The sequence below is a fragment of the Nilaparvata lugens genome, chromosome 3, assembly GCF_014356525.2.
Source record: "Nilaparvata lugens isolate BPH chromosome 3, ASM1435652v1, whole genome shotgun sequence".
Lineage (NCBI taxonomy): Eukaryota > Metazoa > Arthropoda > Insecta > Hemiptera > Delphacidae > Nilaparvata > Nilaparvata lugens.
In genome coordinates this window covers 81,670,289-81,691,030 of record NC_052506.1, presented here as the reverse complement: position 1 = coordinate 81,691,030, position 20,742 = coordinate 81,670,289, and the positions used below count along the sequence as shown (strand labels likewise).

At 42.2% G+C, this 20,742-nt stretch overlaps 1 protein-coding gene across 1 annotated transcript in view; it reads right to left on the bottom strand.

The window, feature by feature from the left end:
* The window catches only part of LOC111047953 (dynein heavy chain 7, axonemal), a 207,161-nt gene that overhangs the window by 30,626 nt on the left and 155,793 nt on the right, over nt 1–20,742 (bottom strand). Inside the window, exons 53-57 of the mRNA XM_039422913.1 lie at nt 20,517–20,708; nt 19,248–19,431; nt 17,063–17,208; nt 16,076–16,228; nt 15,550–15,701 (exon numbers count right to left, since the gene is read on the bottom strand). Coding sequence (XP_039278847.1) covers nt 15,550–15,701; nt 16,076–16,228; nt 17,063–17,208; nt 19,248–19,431; nt 20,517–20,708 — 827 coding nt within the window. The remainder of the gene's footprint in view (nt 1–15,549; nt 15,702–16,075; nt 16,229–17,062; nt 17,209–19,247; nt 19,432–20,516; nt 20,709–20,742) is intronic.

The following is a 20,742-nucleotide window of genomic DNA, read 5'->3' as shown; positions in this document are numbered from 1 at the left end:
GAAACATATGAATGAAAGAAATAAGAACTGTCAAAGGAACCAATACAACACAATAATTGGAGAATAATAATAATTCAAGCAAGGCTAATAGTTTTAAGTGAATTTCACCACATCAGAATCCAAGTTGATCAAAGTTAAAGCTCAAATTGGACTTTCATAAAATTGTTAGATTGAATAAAACTTCTTTAAAAAGTCACAACCACTAATTTAGTGAAGCTCAGCGTTATTGTTAAGGTGCGTACAGACTTTCGCTCTGCTCCGCAACAGAACGTCACTCCGGCAGAGCGATTGATGATCGACCGGGGAGCAACAGTGGTTCGACCGGGGAACGCGAGAAGATCTAACATTTTCCATAACGTTCATGATGGGTGCGTGGGCGGTGCGACTGTGGTTCGATGGTGGTACGAGGGCGGTACGAGGGCGGTACGAGGGAGGAGCGTGCTCGGTGCTGGTTGGAAGCGCAGCTTAATGTCTTATTCTTATTCGTAATTCTCAGCATCCAATTCACATCATTCTTGGAATTTTATTTGTAATTTCTTGATTCCACTCTTATTTTATCATATTGAAGATGTTTCTAGTATATAGTATAGTATCTGGTATTCAGTATATTTAGTTTCTCATAATATATTTTTCTTCACTAATATAAAATAGTTTTTCCTTGTATTTATTTCTCTCAATTTTCAATATCTGTTTATGGTTGTTACAAATTTTTACGAATCCATAGGCCTTTTGCCTCTGTTTTTTTGGGTTGGACTGTGATACCTCCCTCGCGTTCGCTACCTTTCAGCCTGCCGCTCTGCTCTGCTCCCCACGCCACGCATCAACCAAATGAGTCCACCAGGGTGCGCCTCAGTCGCCGCCACCCGTTCCTGCGTTTCTATTGGCCGAGCACCGCCGGCCAATAGCAGCGCAGGTGAACTCGGGGACTGTGAATAAAAGGGGGCTACTCAGCTACCCTCGATAGCACTTGCTCACTAGCAGCCTTCCACTGAAGAGCCAGAAGAGACCACCAGCCGAGACCACTACCAGAGACCACTACCAGCCGAGACCACTACCGAGACCAGGAGCAGAGCAGCGAGCAGGCCAATGAGGGAACCACGGCGAGACTAACCGCAACCTGAGGTGTCTTCCTTGTCTACTACCCAGCCAATGCCTAGGAGGAACCGAGCCGGCCGCCGAATCCAGAAAAGGAGGGCCCTATGTCGGCTTCGCCAGGTGGAGGAGAGGCTGAGGCTGTACACCACCGCGCCAGCTGCGCCCCAAGACTTAGCGCCCCAGCCTAACAACTGGCGCGCGCGGTTCTGGATGCGCGGGTTGGGTGCCGAACCGACATCGGAGTGTGTGCAGCGGAAGCCTACGACCCTGCCTGCCCGGGGTTTGACCGAAGGCCCCTTCTAAAAGAGGAAGTGGTCGAGGAGGTCCTCCCGGCATAGATTCGGCACTACCTCTGGCTAGTAGATCACCCGGTCAGCCCTCTCCGTAGCCCGGGTAAACCAGAGTGGAGACTGCGAACCATTGACTTGAGCCCCTGCCGGCCTGCTCACGCACCAGACGGACCTGCCCGGGACCCTCGCGCGGCGTGGTATCGCGCCAGTCGACGACTACTAAACATCTAGCCTGCCTTGGTCCCTTTCAGGGCCACCAGCAACAATCTTGGTCCTTTTTCAGGGCCACCAAAAGCCATGTTTTCAGACAGTGGTAACAAACCCCTCGCTCGACCCGACTGACTAGCCCAATTGATGAACGAGCCACACCTTCCGCCATATCAATTATTGGCGCCTGCCAACGTGGGGCCACTCACTGTATGGAGATACAGTAACCCGTTACCACTGTCAAAACTTTTATTTCAAACAAAATGTCAACCTAAATTTTCAACTAAATGTATGTCTTAAATTTTTCATCTAAATGTATGTCTTGAATTTTTCACACAAAAAAATTCAAACTTATTTTCTTTCAACAAAATGTGTCTCTGAATCTTTCAATTCAGAATACCTGTCTGGGAACAGGCAATTTCCCAGTGGCGCCCATAACACCTGAACATGGTAGCGACTAGAACCGGAGCCGGAGACAGTGGAGATACAACCACCGAAGATTCGATGCAGTCAACCAGCCAGCACACCGAGTCTACATTCGCCGGCTGGCCTGCACAGACCACCAGTCAAACCGACAGCAGCACGACGCAGCCGCCCGCTTCCACCAGCGAAACCGGGGCAACGCAGCCACCTGCCTTCACCAGCGAGCCCGCTCGACCAACCACCCTGCAACCCAGCGCGCTGACCGTCAACCTGCCTGCTCCACCGTCAACCTCTAGTCATGCCACTACCGCAACCAGCAACATGGCCAACTTACCGGCTCCAGCCGTCAGCTACACCGGCAACCTCAGCCAGCTGACCAGCATAGCGACCCTGCTACCGTTCTTCCGCGGCAAGCTCCATGAAGACCCCATCACCTTCATGTGACAGTGCACCGAGCTGCTACAGGGTCACCACATTCCCAGCTATACCTGGGTCATGCTTCTAAAAGCGCAACTACAAGACGACACCGCCACCTGGTGGAGAGACTACAGAGAATTCGTCACCACCTGGGAACAGTTCTGTGACCGACTTCAGGCCCGTTTCTCGGGAGCCCATAAAATCGCAGCCGCTCACACGGAATTTTATGGCACCACCCACAAACCGAACCAGCCAGTGGAGCGATTCATCCGTCAGAAGCTCCAACTACAGCAGCGCTTAGGAACCAACCTGGCTGAAGACGAGGTGATCGCCCTGCTCATCGGTCAGCTGAGTTCCGAGCTTCGCACCCTAGTTCGAGCTGCTCGTCCCACGAACTATGAAGAGCTGATCATGATCGCCAACGACCTGGAAACCGACCTCAACAGTCGACCAAAATATAAGCCGCCTCAACCTACGGCACCCGCAGGGCCACCCCATCGAGAGCCGCCGCCGAGGTTCAACTACAACCAGCTTCCTCAGTGTCATTACTGCCCGGCCAAGCATTTTCATCGTGACTGCCCAGAACTCGCGAAGAAACGGCAGGGAAACGGCGATACTGGAGAGACTCGGACTCCACCCCTCCAGCACGGAAAGTAGGAGTCCACTACACTAACGATGAGGTGCAAGACCCGCAGCGCCAGCCTCGCAGGTCACCACCCCAACTACAAGCGATAACCATCACCGAACCGGCCAGCCAGTCATTCCTTGGTCACGCCACCGTGGATCCTGCCAGCGTCACCAAGCCTCCTTCCAACGTCACCGAAGACCCCTCGCTCTTCTCGGCTGACGGAGACTCTCCACGGTACCTAGCAGCCGCACCTCCACGGGCTGCTATCAAGAATGACCCAGTACCAGTCGTCACCCGGGTCACCGTCTCACAACAGCAACCGCGTCCGGCACACCCTTGCGCGTCAACCACCCAGCCATCACTCATGACCATCTCACTCACAACGGATCGATCGCCTACCCGTCACGCCACCGTAGACCCTGCTAGCGTCGCTAAGTCTCCTTCCAATGTCACCGAAGACCCCTTGCTCTTCCCGGCTGACAGAGACTCTCCACAGCACCCAGCAGCCGCGCCTCTACTGGCCCGCGAGAGGACAGCATCACCAGCCGACGATGAGCGTGTCATCGACCACCAGCCTGGGGAGGAACATGCAACTGTGACCCACACGCACCCGCCACCTACTGGGATCGCTGTCATGGACGGAGTCACCAACACTGCCCTCGCCGCAGTCGGCCACCAGGTCACCAACACTGCCCCAGCTGCAGTCAGCCACTAGGTCACCAACACTGACCCAGCCGCCGTTAACCAGCTGGTCACCAACACTGCCCCAGCCGCAGTCAGCCACCAGGTCACCAACACTGCCCTGGCCGCAGTCACCGACAAGGTCACCAACACTGCCGCCCCAGTAGTCAACAACCACATCACCAGCCCTCCGCCCAGCCAAGCACCGAACCTAGCTGTGATCCAGATAGATGGACAGACTCTACCCCGGATCCCTGTCATCCTCGCAGGTAAACAACTACACGCTCTACTCGATTCAGCTGCAACACACAACTTCGTGAGAGGTGCCCACCTCGACCATGGTACACGGATCCAACCGCTGAAGCTACCTGTACTGCTGGCCAACCGTCCCACTAGCTGTGAAACGGCCATACAAGGACATCTGGAACTCCAGATCCAACAGCACATTCAAAATATTCCCTTCCTAGGTCTACCTGACCTAGGCGAAGACATCATCTTGGGACGACCATGGTTTCGGGAGAATAAGGCAGTGCTTGACTTTGAGCAAGACAGGCTAATCTACGGCAAGACGCAGTGAGACACGATCTTCTGGATAGCGCAACCACCAGTCTCAGTAGAGATGGAGAGACCTGGTTGACAAGTTACTAGAAGACACGCCTAGCGACCAGCACTGACGGTTAACAGTATTACTGCAACAACACGCAAAATTGTTCATGGAGCAGATGCCACCCTCCATCACCACGGCCGCCACCATGACAATTCAACTCAACAGCTCAGAAATACGCAGCCAGCGGCCTTACCGATACTCACGGGAGAAACTGCAAATTATCGAGTCCGAAGTTGCCGCCCTCAAGGAACGCAACCTGGTAGAAGCCAGTGATTTGCCTTACAACTCTCCAATCATCGTTGTCCCCAAGAAGGACGGCACATCACGGTTCTGCATCGATTACCGATGGCTGAATTCCATCACCGTTTCAGCCACGGCACCGCAGATGACCCTACAGGACGTCATTCGAAGCCTGGGAACTTCAAAAATATTCAGCTCACTCGACCTACGGATGGGATACTGGCAGGTACCACTCGCACCCCAGTCTCGACCTTACACGGCCTTCACTACTCCCTACGGCGAAAAGCTACAATTTAAGGTCATGCCTTTCGGCCTACAAAATGCACCCAGCTGCTTCCAATCCATGATGAACAAGGTACTGAGTGGATACATCGACAAGTTCTGCTACGCTTATCTCGACGACATCATTGTGTACTCGGATACCTGGGAAGAACACTTACTCCACTTAGCCAAAGTGTTTGAACGGTTAAATCTATACAATCTCTCTGTCTCAGCAGCAAAATGCCAGATCGGCTGCAAGCAACTTGAATACCTCGGTCACATAATCACCTCCGAGGGCAACCAAGCAAAACCGCAGGCTATCCTAGCTGTGACTTCTGCCCAACCACCCACCACCAGAAAGAAACTGCAAGAATTTCTCGGAGTAGTCGGCTGGCTACGAGAATCTTTACCCAACGCCGCTGACATTTGTGCGCCTCTGTCTGAACTACTTAGCACGAAGATGCGATGGAAATGGTCACCAACAGAAGAGACAGCTTTCCGCCGCCTACAAGCATTGACCGCCAACATCCAACCACTCTGTCGACCAGATTTCTCCAAGACCTTCATCCTACAGACAGACGCCAGCAAGGTCGGTATAGGGGCTGTCCTATACCAAGAAATGAACAATGACCGTAAGGTGATCGCATACGCCAGTGCCAAGCTGAACCACACGGAACAACAGTATCACAGTAACGAACAAGAGTGCCTTGCGGTTGTCTGGGCAATAAAGCGATATCGCCCTTACCTGGAAGGCAGGCCATTCATACTCCGTACCGACAATAAGGTGATTACCTGGTTACAAACTGCAAAGGACAGCCGCGCCAAACTCACTCGATGGGCCCTGCTCCTACAAGAATTTGACTTCACCCTAGAACACTGCCCGGGTAACGCTAGCAAGCATTGCAACCGAAACTGAACTGTTAGAAGAGATTCGGAAAGCACAGGCCACAGACGACCAGATCAACGCACAGGTGCAACGATGGATGGAGATCGAACCCCGACCGTTGGAGGATCAACCGGGAACTGATCAAGTATTCCTCACCAGTTACCGCCTACACAACCGACTCTGGGAGAAGAAGACACGCGACGGTTGGCGAATAGTCATACCGCCCAACTTTCGCACCCGGCTACTGTTCCGCTATCACGACGATGATCTAATGGGACATCCAGGCTATGCCGAAACCTACCGAAACATCGCTACATACTACACTTGGCCCCGTATGAAGGCGCAGATAACCGTGTACGTACAAAATTGCCTGCTGTGTAGCTGCTCAAAAGCGTACAACCGTAATCACGAACCTACGCAACGACCGCGACGGTCTACTAGACCATGGGAAACCGTATGTCTCGATCTGATGGGCCCCTACCCACTCTCCAAGTGAAGAAATCGATTCATATTGGTCATCACTGATTCTTTCTCCAGGTGGATAGAAGCCTACCCGCTGCCTCACGGCGACGCCAACACGATTGGCCGCACGATGGATACGCACCTGTTTCCCAGATGGGGATACCCAAAAATCCTACTCTCTGACAATGGCACTCAGTTTACGGGGAAACTATGGAACGAACTCTGCCTCAAATGGGGAGTCTTACACTACACCACGCCAATTTATCACCCCCGAGCCAACCCTACTGAGAGAAGGAACCAGGAACTCAAGAAGGGACTACGGATCCGCCTACAAGAACAACACCAAGAATGGGAGAACCAACTACCATCCGTGCTATTCACCCTGTGAAATCGACAGAACACGGCAACAAGATACAGCCCCAGTCAAATCCTGTTTGGCCAACCCCTTCCACGGCCAGGGGAATGGAGCCACTGGCCCGAAAATCAACTCGAACCGCACAAAGACCATATTAACCAGCGTCTACACACGCTAACCGCAATCCAACGCGAAGCCGTGTTGAACCAAGAAAATTATCTCAATAGGAAGGGAGACCCGATAGCCGAGACACAGCCTAGTTACCAGATCGGCGACCAGGTGCTCACACGGAATCATCAACTCTCAAACAAGGCTCAGAAATTCCACGCGGGCCTAGCACCCAGATGGAAGGGACCATATACGGTCGCCCACAACCAAGGAGCTGTCTACTGGATCACCCGTGACCGAGACCATCAAGGTGTACGAGACTCAACTACGCCCGGCTCCAACCACCGACCAGCAACATCTCTTGGAATAACAACCCACCTGTTGGGGGAGACCCTTCTGGTCTTATTTCTGTAATTATTGACCACAACCCACCTGTTGGGGGAGACCCTTCTGGTCTCACTTCTGTAAAATTATCGCCCAATGGCACTTTTGTATATTTTGTAAACATTGTATCTTGTTTTTTGCAATCAATAAATTCTCGCCGTGGCTACCTCAAACGGGGGGGGGGGGAATTGATACCTCCCTCGCGTTCGCTACCTTTCAGCCTGCCGCTCTGCTCTGCTCCCCACGCCACGCATCAACCAAATGAGTGGTTGACCCACCCGCCACCAGTGTGCACCTCAGTCGCCGCCACCCGTTCCTGCGTTTCTATTGGCCGAGCACCGCCGGCCAATAGCAGCGCAGGTGAACTCGGGGACTGTGAATAAAAGGGGCTACTCAGCTACCCTCGATAGCACTTGCTCACTAGCAGCCTTCCACTGAAGAGCCAGAAGAGACCACCAGCCGAGACCACTACCAGAGACCACTACCAGCCGAGACCACTACCGAGACCAGGAGCAGAGCAGCGAGCAGGCCAATGAGGGAACCACGGCGAGACTAACCGCAACCTGAGGTGTCTTCCTTGTCTACAACCCAGCCGATGCCTAGGAGGAACCGAGCCGGCCGCCGAATCCAGAAGAGGAGTGTGTGCAGCGGAAGCCTACGACCCTGCCTGCCCGGGGTTTGACCGAAGGCCCCTTCTAAACGAGGAAGTGGTCGAGGAGGTTCTCCCGGCGGAGATTCGGCACGACCTCTGGCTAGTAGATCACCCGGTCAGCCCTCTCCGTAGCCCGGGTAAACCAGAGTGGAGACTGCAAACCATTGACTTGAGCCCCTGCCGGCCTGCTCTCGCACCAGACGGACCTGCCCGGGACCCTCGCGCGGCGTGGTATCGCGCCAGTCGACGACTACTAAACATCTAGCCTGCCTTGGTCCCTTTTAGGGCCACCAGCAACAATCTTGGTCCTTTTTCAGGGCCACCAAAAGCCATTTTTTCAGACAGTGGTAACAAACCCCTCGCTCGACCCGACTGACTAGCCCAATTGATGAACGAGCCACACCTTCCGCCATATCAACTGTATGATATGTCATATGAACTGTATGATATATGACCTGTCCAAAAGAACAGGTAGTCTTAATTAAACCCTCAAATTCCACCGGTAATGAGAAACAAGACAGTGAAAAAATAAAAGGAACACTGAAAACCAACATCGCGAGAAAGGATAACATTGAAATAAAAAAGACAGTACCCGTTAGAGGAGGAGGTTTACTCATTGTTCTGGATTCTCTAGAGGACAAAAAGAAATTATTGAAGAATAAAGCTGTGAATAATGATCAAATCAAGATAACTGAGCCCCAAAATAAAAAACCCAGGATAATTGTTTATGATGTTCCATCTGATCTCACTAACAAAGAGGTAACTGAAGAAATATATAACAAAAATTTTGTCAATTCAGGAATAGAAAAACAAAAATTTGAAGAAGTTTGCAAGCCATCATTCAAATTAGGGCCGAAAAACAAGGATTCCGTGCATTGGGTAGTAGAATGTGAACCCGAAATTAGGAAAGCAATAATTAATAAGAAAAAAATATTTATAGATATGACATCATGTAGAGTTAATGATTATCATGCAGTGCAAAGGTGTTATAAATGTCAAGCCTATGGGCACATCACAAAACATTGTAAAAAGGAAGAAGATATCTGTGGTCATTGCTCCATCACAGGGCACAACATCAAAACCTGCCCTTCAATCGATAAACCTCCAGTATGTTTTAACTGCAAAAGAGCTGATAAACCCTCAGACCACAAAGTAAACTATCTAAAGTGTCCCAGCTATGTGAAAGCATTGCAACAATCAATTGATCGAACAAATTATGGAAGTGCTTAAAAAGATTAAAAATAGAATTTCCAGCTCAAAATCATCAAATAAATTCACAGCATCAAATATAAAAATAGATATTCAAGATTTCCTATCATCTATTAAAAAAACAGAATTAATAAACAGTCAGCGAAAAGTAGGACGTCTTTGATTTTCAGCTTTGGTCAATATACAGATTTTAATTTATCATTAGCTCGCTGGAATAAAAATTGTTTACGTATTTCAGAAGGCGTTGCACATTCAATCAAGAAGAAAACGCTGAGTCAAGATGAATACAATAGCTTACCTACTGTTTATTTACGGAACGTAAATAATAGCTCAATTCGTTTTCATCTTGTTAAAAATTCATTGACATTGATATTAGCGCAAAATAATAACAATGAGGTTCAATTAGGTATCCGTGACCTCTTACTGGTAATAGACGAATATGCATCGATAAATAAATACAACATTACGATTGGAATAGATTCTTTTGATATTGACTCCGAGTTTACATGCTTGGACATTTTAAGTTTAGTAATTAAAACTAAAAACCTGAATTATGTATTCTATTACAGAGGAATAAACAATCTAAAGTTCTTGGATGTACCACATGAAAACGATGGCTCTGAAGATTGTCCAAAAGGATACCTACCGTATGATTCTATTCTTTATGCTTATTTGAACAGTATGATAGAACTCAGGAACTTTATTCAACAGTATGATGTTCTGAATGCGGATTTATATAGGGGAGTACTATCATCACTGAATAGTAATATCTCTTCTTCAGCAGCATGTATTCAAGAGATAAGGCGAAACGAGATGAACATCTACGACAATCGACTTAAGACTTTCCTGTGGCCGACATCCACTACATATCGAATGGGCTTCTGTTTAGAAAATGAAGGAAAATACGTACCCTACAATGAAACAACAAAGTCATTCTTAACTAAGGAAAAGTATATTCTAGTCAGTAGAGACACCCAAATCATGCTGAATGCTGAGCTGCTGAAGAATATTCTAAAAGTTGACATCACAAATTGTAAGATGCCAAAAATAACTTGGATGGATGGAGTTCCAGGGTGTGGTAAAACTCACTTTATCCTTCAGCAACATACACCAGGTAAAGATCTCATTTTGTGTCAGACAAGAGCTGGAATAAATGAAATTAGGCAAGAGGTGAATAGAATTCACAAAAATAAATATGAGAGAATAATTAAACAGGATTATAGAACAGTTTCATCTTTTATAATAAACGGATCAAAAAAGCAGTACAAACGTGTTTTCATAGATGAAGCAGTATTAATGCATGCAGGTTTCGTGGGATTTGTCTCATCTCTCGCTGATGCTTCTGAGATTATTCTGCTAGGAGATCCAAACCAAATACCTTACATAGAGAGAAGTAAATTAACAGCTGAATGGTCACACATTTCATCTCTCTGTGAGAAGAGAATCCATCAAACAGTAACTAGAAGGTGTCCAATAGACGTCTGCTACATCCTTTCCAGCTACTACCAGGACATTAGTACGAAAAATGAGGTCCTGTTATCCGTCAGACCTCCAATAACAAATGGAGAACTTGGACCACTTGAACCTAACACTCTGATTCTTACATTCACTCAGCTCGAGAAGAAAACAGTGCTAGAAGAGCTGCAATCAAAACTTCACCCTTCAGTTAAAGTCCATACAATTCATGAAGCACAGGGCTTAACTCACAAGAATGTAGTTCTGATAAGGAACAATAAAAAACAACTTGGAATATATAACAGCACACAACATGTAATAGTAGCAATGAGCAGACACACACAAACCTTCAGATATATCACAACAGGGCAAGAAGATTTAGTGCTGACCCTAATTCGAAAACTAAAGGATGTTAGTGAAGAGTTTCTCTTAAGCTGGAATGAAAGAAGAATGGAAGGGATTAATGAGAGTTTAAATAATGAGTAACAACAACTTATCAAATTTGTTCAGCTTCGAGGATCTTGATTATTTTGAAGAAATAAACGATGAAGTGATCAACAACAGTCAACAACTTTGTGCAGCATTGAGTTCTTGTGATTTGAGCATCTTCTGTCTCAATATAAGGAGTATCAGAAGAATTTTGATGAGCTGATGATTCAATTGTGCGACATTAATTTTTCTTTTGATGTTATTATTCTAACCGAGTGCTGGATTAGGACTGAATTTGTACTCCAGTCCATTCGAGGATATGATGTATTTTCCACCATAAACAACCATTACAAAATGATGGTGTAGTTGTTTATGTTAAAGATAGTATAAATGTACAATGTGTTGAGCTACATATTAACCAGGCAAATGTCCTACATATTCGATTGGATGCAGCAGAAAAAAAGTGGAACATCCTTGCAATATACAGATCACCGTCCTTCAATGATATTACAGATTTCCTGAGTGACTTGGAATCGATCCTGAATGAATTAAGAGGGCAACAAGTCATATGTGCCGGAGACATGAATATTAACACCCTTCAAATTCGTCCACATCATCAATTGAATGACTACTGCGATCTTCTAAGCGAGCATGGGCTCAGACTCTGCATTAAACAAGCAACCAGAACTACAACAGAAACTGCTTCTTGCATAGATCACATTGCTACCAACTCCAGAGATAATCTTTTTCCAATCATTTATGAATCAACAATAACTGACCACTTCACCACAATTCTAGGAGTGCAACATATTTCGAGAAATAGTGCAAATGAAACTGGAACACATGAAATAAACGAGAAAATAGACATTAATAGCTTGAAGAATGAACTACTGAATGAGGAGTGGATTCATGTTTTAGAAGATAATAATCCAGATACATCTTATGACACCTTCTTATCAACTCTGAGACAACATATACAAAATAATATCAAGCAGCATCGGCGGCAGAAGAAGTACAAACCCATCAAACCATGGATCACCAGAGGTATAGTAGCAGCAATAAGAACCAGAAATCTACTCAACAAAAGAAGAAAGGAAGACCCAAACAACATTAACTTAACCAACTTCTATCGTCGGTATAGGAATACACTCACAGCTTTAATTCATGAAACAAAGGACCAATACTATAGAGAGAAATTGTATGAAGCTGGAAAGGATAATAAAAAAATGTGGAAAGTAATCAAAGATGCTACTGACTCTAAATCAAAAACAAAAATGAAATTGAATGCTATTAAAATAGATGATAGGATTTTCAATCTAAAGGAAAATCCAGAAACTGTGCTCAACCACATGAATAACTTTTTCACAAATGTAGGTGAAGAAATGGCGGAGACAATAATAGATTCCTTAAGAAAACCACTAGACCAAATCATATCCCAATATAAACCTGTTACAAGAACTCTACACTCCATCTACTTTCACCCAGTAACTGAAGATGAGCTTCTTGAAGCTATTAGTAGTTTGCGAAATGACAGTGCTCCAGGACTTGATGGAATCAATAATAGAACATTGAAGTCGATAAAAAATGTAATTGTAAAACCATTAATTCACATTTTTAATTCAAGTCTGTCAAAAGGAATTTTTCCAAAAGCTATGAAAGAGACATGTGTTAGACCATTACATAAAGGAGGCGACAAAACAAATGCCACCAATTACAGGCCTATTTCACTTATAAGCAATATTTCTAAGATTTTGGAAAAACTGGTAAAGAAACGTCTTGTGAATTACATGGAAAAAAACAACTTACTATCTAGGAATCAATTTGGTTTTCGTGAGGGGAGGAGTACAGAAGATGCGGTATTAGAATTGTCAAATTTTGTCACAGATAAGCTAGAAAATAACAAAAAATGTGCAGCAGTGTTCCTGGACCTAGCAAAAGCTTTTGACACTGTTAATCACAGTTTGCTGCTGAAGAAATTAGAAGCCATGGGAATTAGAGGAGTTCCTCTAGCATGGTTTAGATCATACCTCTGTGACCGGCGTCAAAAAGTCAAAGTTGAAGAACATCTCAGTTCAGAGAAACGATGAAGTTTGGGATTCCCCAAGGAACAGTTCTTGGGCCAATTCTGTATTTGGCATATGCAAATGAGCTATGTTCAATAAGATAAGAGGAAGAGTAATAGCTTTTGCTGATGATACGTGTATACTATTTGAAGGAAACACCTGGGAGGAAGTTTTTAATCTGGCACAGGAAGAATTGATCAAAGTCGATAAATGGTTAAGAGAAAATTTGCTTACAGTAAATGCAACAAAAACGAAATTTTTAGCCTTTTCTCTGACAGAACGGACGAGACCACCGGATTCTTCAATAATCCTGCATCACTGTGGAAGCACCAACAACCCGTGTGATTGCCCTTCAATTCAACAAGTCAATGAAATAAAATATTTAGGAACAATAGTGGACAACAAATTCAAATGGGACAAGCACATTAATCTATCAATTACCCGGATCAGGAAGCTTCTCTACAAATTCTATCAACTCCGTAAAATCCTCAACTATGAGACATTAAAAACTGTTTATTTTTCTTTAGTGCAATCAATTTTAAGATACGTCATAATTATCTGGGGAGCTACGAATTTTACACATGTTGAACCTCTCTATAAACTTCAAAAACGAATACTAAAAATAATAGGCTTCAAGGAGAATCAATTCCCCACGAACATTCTTTTCAAGGACAGTAAAGTACTGAGTGTAAGACAACTCTACATCCAGGCTATCATCACGCGAATGAGGAGAAACAACGAACACATAAGACTGGCGGATCATAACCATCAAACAAGGCAGAGAAACACGTATTCAATAGTACCAAGGATGAACACTACATTTGGGCAAAGAAACTACACATATTTGGGACCAAAAATTTATAATTCAATACCAAGTTACATTAGGGAAGAATTCAATAGACACAGGTTCAAGAAAAGTTTATTTTCATGGTTGGTTGATATTGGAGTGGAAAATTGTGAAAATTTAGTTAGACTGTAAATATTGAAACTATTTATTCTTCATTCCACTCTTTACTGTTTTTCATTTTTCTAAAAATAACCTTTCTTATTATTATCCTTAATAGAACATTAATATTTATTTACTAATTCCATAATTTTGTTTGTTTGTATTATACATTTTTACTAATTTTATTATAAAAAACTTTAATCCCATATCAGTGAATGAAGTTTGTAAATAGTAATTATTACACGCAATAAGCAACTAATTACTTATACCCCAACACATATAATATATAGTGGGGTATATATTTATTCATTGAAATTATCATTTATTCATTGTTGAAACACCGCTGATTTATGTAGTTATATTACAATACTATATTATCAATATTCTAATGTTGCATTCAATCTTCATTGATACGAATAAACACATTCATATATCTAATTCAGCACACCAGTATTTAGACCCAGGAAAACAAATAGGAAAAATCACTTATCCCAATCCAAACTATGACGTAATGATATACCGATTTGTTACAAACAGGGTTTCAGGTGGTAAATTGGAATAAGGAATATGAAGGAGACAGATGGGTAAAAACGAATCGATATTATTCTGCGATGGTGTGTGATCCGCTCTTGTGGTCCTTAGTCCTCAAACATTTGTACTGACTGGATATATACAGTATTTCACTCAAAGTATTTTAGACGATTTAGGGCGTTGGCTTTCACTCTCAATATATTTTCACAAACACAAACACAAGTTATAAATCAATTACTACACGAAACGAATATATTATATTTACAATAATAATGGGACGAATTTCCCACGATGGCATATTCAAAAAATAACAAATTGAACAAATAGGAGTTGCTAATTATGGATCAACTATCCAAACGAAAAACAATGATCTGTCGACAATGAAATCTGTTTTGCAACTGAGCTCAGCTCCGGGCTGCACACGCCTAGAGCGGAGGGGATGGCTCAAGTCGTGGGAATGAAACGATAACAGGACAAAATCTCTTCCTCAGCACTATGCAGCGGATAAAGGAAAACTAAAACTACTATACAAAGAAACTGGCTTGAACAATGGTGATTATTGTATTTTTTTTAAATTGGGGAGCAATTTTTTGGATTATCCCATGTGCTCCCATATTGTTGTAAATTAATAAATCCCATTGATATCTAATCTGTGTGATAAGATACTGTTCTCACATCAAACAAAATTTAGTCCGAAATGTCGAAGCATTTCAATTCTCAAGATCCTGCATTTTAGTTTGTTATAGTTAACGTTCAAATCTTTGAATTTTGGGACAATATATACCATCTCAGTTCAAACCCAGTATGCAACACATTATGATAAATTAATGTGACTATATTTTCATGCATCCCCAGAATTATGTTAAAATTATTCATTATTATTAATAATTTCTTGATTGGGGAGCAATTTTTGGGATTTTCCTGAGTGCTCCCATATTGTTGTGAATGAAAAAAAATACGATGGTGAATATGAACCTAAGTATATTAATGTATTCAACAGCATCATATCCTGTTCTCATAAAAATGTTTCAGTTTGAAGACTCATGTGGGCATCATTCTCAGCCAAAACGAGTAACAGGAGGATGCAATAACCTTCAACACCCATCAATTTCACTTTCTATAAATAACAGTTAGTTAATATTTTAATTTTTACTTTACTCGCTATTATTCAAAAATTTAGACTGCAGTGTTTCCAATAATTATTCAAGAGTGAAGAATACCTTTGAATGTTAGCTTTCAGGCCTTTGGGTGGCTCGTTAGTCATTTTGACACCGTTTTGTAGAACAAAAACCGGAAAATGTTCCGCAGGATAAGAGGTTAGCCACAATCTGAAGTCAGGGTGTAACTCGTCAGCTGAAAAGCTCTCACAAATCTGCAAAATGAGAAGATAAACTATAAAAAAATAGGCTTACTCTGTGAAGTGCAGATACTGAATAAGATTGAGCTCATTCAAATTACTGAAGTATGTTTGTTTATAATAAAGGAACAGTTTCGGGTTTTAAGCCTTTTGTTCCTTTCCCAATCATTCTTAGTTGAGAATGATATTGTATCTATCAATGTAAAAATAAATAATATACTAGTTGTAGGCCTAGCTGAATAGAAGATGGACATAACGTGCGAAACCTCTCAACTGCGCAAATTTTAGTTTTCAATATTATTTATCGTAGATGAAAATTAATATAGACTGCTATGCTGTGTCGTTACAAATCGATAGATTTACTGAATTGAAAACATTTTCATACATACACTTTCCAAAGCTGGCATCCAACTTTTAGCCAAATGACAATTTTGAAGCACAACCCAGGATCCATTCTTAGTGGCCTCATCGATCAGTCTGACAGCTATGGGACCCTGGCCCTGACCCAGAGACAGAGCGTTGATCCGTGACCCTCCAAAACCCTTAAAAAAGAAATTCATCAATTTGAAATAATGAAATTAATTTGAATAAAATTATTACAATTTTCACGGCTATATTGCTTGATCCAGAGACCCGTGACCCTTCAAAAAAAGCCTGGAAAAAATCAATTTATTAATTTGAAATAATAGAACTAATTACAATAAAATTATAACAATTTTCACGGCTATATTGCTTGACCCAGAGACCCGCGATCCTTCAAATCCCTGGAAAAAGCAATTCATCAATTTTAAGTGGATTTATTTTGAATAAATTCCTACAATTTTCACGACTATATTGCTTGAACTCCTAAAAATTTATAAATCATACTCTAGAGAATATTCAATTTACACAAGAAGGTGGTTACTGGATTAAAAGAGTTTGAAGTTGTGCATTTGAAATAACTTGAAGTGTGTCAGATAGTGGGAAGCTTCAAACATTCAGCACTTGTTACAAGGTAAGAATTGATGTATCTATAACAAATTCTGACAGTTCAAGTGGGTCTCACAAATAATCTCTTTCAATTCACAACTCAAATCTTATTTGATCCAGTCATCAAGTTTATAATTGATGAGTTTTGAATGTTTAAACAGTACAGTTCAATTCATATGTTGTAGAATCCATTAGTTAGTTTGATTTCACCTTCTTTAAACTACATGAATCTATTTTCTGGTCTAAAATCCAAGTATAATATAATATAATAGATTCTTAAATGTGTGTTCAATTCATATGGAAATTTCATTGCTGGATCCACCTTCTTTCAACTACAAAAATCTATATTCTGGTCAAAATTCTGAAGATCTTAAGTTTTGAAATCTATAGATAATAATTTTAAGAACCTGGTCATCAGCGAATTTCAGAAGCAAAGCCGTGGGATCTGCACCTGGAGTGAGAATGAAAATGAGGGGCACCGTCGACTGGGAATCGGCAAACGAAGCAGCAAGGTTGAAAGGAGGTGGCTCGATGAACCGCTTTCCGATTTGATCTGTAGAAAAATGGAGAATTTGTAAAAAAAATACCTCTGTTTCCGTTGACATTATCTCATTAGTATCACCATAGCCACCTTCAATACAAGGCCCCGGCCTACGATATTGCAACGTCGCAGTGTAGGCCTAGAATCTAATACATGATTGGTGAAAAAGATCAGCTGGTATTTTTTAAAATCTTTTTCACCAATCATGGGTTAGATTCTAGGCCTACACTGCGACGTTGCAATATCGTAGGCCGGGGCCTTGTATTAGAGGTGGCTATGGTATCACATATCATGATAATTTTTTCTTTTTGCCAGTACAATATTAAGGATGCAATGTCTTATGTCTACAGACGTATGCACCACGAGCTCGCTATGCTCATTACATCTGTATTTGTATTACATAAACAGTAAGATACAGATATAATAAGCATGGCATCTGCTGATGAAAAGTGAAATGCGTGTGTTTGTGGCGCAAATAGCACCTTAACAGTTTAATATTATACAGAGTTGTGCAGAGGAAACGCATGTCTTTCGAACAGCCTGTACTCGTCAACGGGAGAGGGTATTGCCCTGGAACGAATGTTGGCAGACGACCCATACTATGCCATTTCAGTTGCTATGAGCGTTGGAACGTACAACAACGTGTGTTCGCTGTTGAGCAGTTTTTTAGAAACAATGAATCTGTAGTCACAGTGCAACGCTTTTCCGTCAATATTTTAGAGTTGAGGGTCGAGGTGCAATGCCCAATCGAAATACTGTACTCGTATAGGAGTACTAGTTCTGTGATGAAAAAGAAACCACCTGGTCTTCTCCGTTCCCCGGAAAGTGTAGACCGAGTCAGAACTGCAGTTGTTACTAGTCCTAGACGATCGACTCGACGACACTGACTCGGTCTACATTTTCAGGAGTACGAACTGAACGGGGAAGACCAGGTGGTTTCTTTTTCATCACAGAACTAGTACTCCTAAACGCTGCAACCCATCGGAGTACAGTATTTCGATTGGGCATTGCACCTCGACCCTCAACTCTAAAAATATTGACTAAAAAGCGTTGCACTGTGACTACTGATTTATTGTTTCTAAAAAAAACTGCTTAACAGCGAGCACACGATGTTGTACGTTCCAACGCTCATAGCAACTGAAATGGCATAGTATGGGTCGTCTGCCAACATTCGTTCCAGGGCAATACCCTCTCCCGTTGACGAGTACAGGCTGTTCGAAAAACATGCGTTTCCTCTGCACAACTCTGTATTAGAGACCAATCTTTTTTACTCTTTTTGAATGATAATAATTGCTGTTCAAATAAGAAGAACCCCTTCACACAGGAACAATTTGATTTTCGAGGAAAGTCCTCTTGAATTTTCAACTACACAGCAACTCCTATAGGAAACAAATAGAATATTGATGAATATTCTCAATGATGAATAACTCAAGGCGATATTTCAAAATAATTTATGTATTATAATGATTAATATCATTAAGAACTCACCTCATAGAGAAAAAATAGCATAAGAAAATATTCGGTGGTATAGAGTATATTGCAAATTTCATTAATAACTGAAACCGATAGTCCTAGTAGTTCTTCCCCGTGAAGCTATAGGTGAGGCTAGTAGTAACTCATACTGTGGCGTTCTTACACTCCCAACAAAACAGTAATAATAGACAGTAATTGACAGTAGTCGACAGTAATTGGCTTCAGTTAACAAAACATCGGCTCGAAATTTCGAATATAAACGTTCTCTACCATGGGATATCTTCCTATGCTATCTTTTCTCTTTTGTATCACCATAAATGATACGGTATCACCACAAAATGATTCGGTATAACCACAAAAAGATACAGTATCACTACAAAATGATACAGTATCAACACTAAATAATAAAGTATCACCATAGAAGATACACTATCAACACAATATGGTACAGTGTCATCTCAACTTGATACACAACACCATAAGATACAAAACTTCCAAACTTAGAATGATTTCTACAAATCATGAGATATCTTCTTATGCTATCTTCTATCTATGATAATATCATTGCAGAAACCAACCTTCAACATACATCTGAATGCCCGGTATGATCTTGTCATTGCGAATGCAACGTAGCAGGGCAGCTTTTTGAAACAAGGAGAGTTTGTCATTCCAGGGCGATGGGTAGACAGCTTTGTGGGGCTCTACTGAGTCAAATATCTCTTTCCACGCCGATATGTTGCTGATAAAGTGTTCCTTAATACCCTATAACATTCGAATAGAATTTTATCATTTGCAACAGTGTTGATAAAATAAATCAATGAATAAAAGCAAATAAAATTTTATCAATTTCAACAGCTTTGATAATATAAATCAATAAATATAAACACAAAAGAATAATGCAATGGTCTCTTCCCGTAGAGAAGAAGAGAGCATAGACAAAATAAAATAATATACAGCATAAGAAGATATCCAATAGTATAGGTTGTTCATGTTCAAATTTCAAGCAGATTTTTTGTCAACTCAAGCCGATACTGTCTATTATCACTGTATTAGCCGGGTGAGAGTGTGAGATCAGTATGAGAGACTACCATCGTCACATAGCTTCACAAAAAAGAACTACTAGCACTACGTGGTGGAGTGGACATTACTAACCAAACTTCACCACGTCAACAAATAAAGAAGTCATTCTATTCTATTCTAACGGCTTGAGTTAACAGTGAAATTTGGGACATAAACGCCCCATACGATGAAATATCTTCTCATGCTATATTTTCTCTATAATAGAGAGTAAGCAATAAATCATAATCACGTTCAAATGAGCCACTCAATTAATTATTCATCAATTCGAGCAATTTTTTGAAAATAGAATAATTTTTCAAAAATGAATATTTCCTCATTTAATCACCAATGAATACCGTGAAGAAAGTATCCTTCAAATTTCATGAATCTATCTGTAACCAAATTTGAAATAATCTGTTAAAAAAAATTCAACTTTTAGCGCTGATATCTCAAAAAAATATTCCTATAAAAAACTTTCTTGAGAATTTTTTTATAACTTGATAGTATACGAATCGAAAGACTTTGAGAACTTTCACCAATAAAAATTCCCCAAATCCTGATGCACAGCCTTAAGAATGAAGAAATAATTTGATTTATCAATTTCAGATTCCATCACGAACTGCGATTATTAATTCGTTTAGTATTTTATAATTTAACGAAGGTTTGAAAGTTTCTCAGTTGGACAATGAGATCTCTCAGCTGCTTCATCTTCTTCAGGTTGTGATCTAAGACTAATATAATTCTAGTTAGTTGTTAATAAAATTCTAGTGAAGTTGTTTATAACTGACCGTAAAGTTAGGCAAATGGTCGAGCCGACACAGTTCGTCCCAAGATGAGGAGGGCAGCCAGGTTGTAGGGTTGGGATGGGGGTTGTCCAGACCCACCCCTCCCGTCAGCAGGAACATCCACTCCTCGTGGTCGATGGCACCCTCGTGCGACTGCAGGTTTACAGACAGCAACAGTGCAAACAGCAGTTTGTCCTAAAAAATATAACATAGATTGCCTGTAGACGGA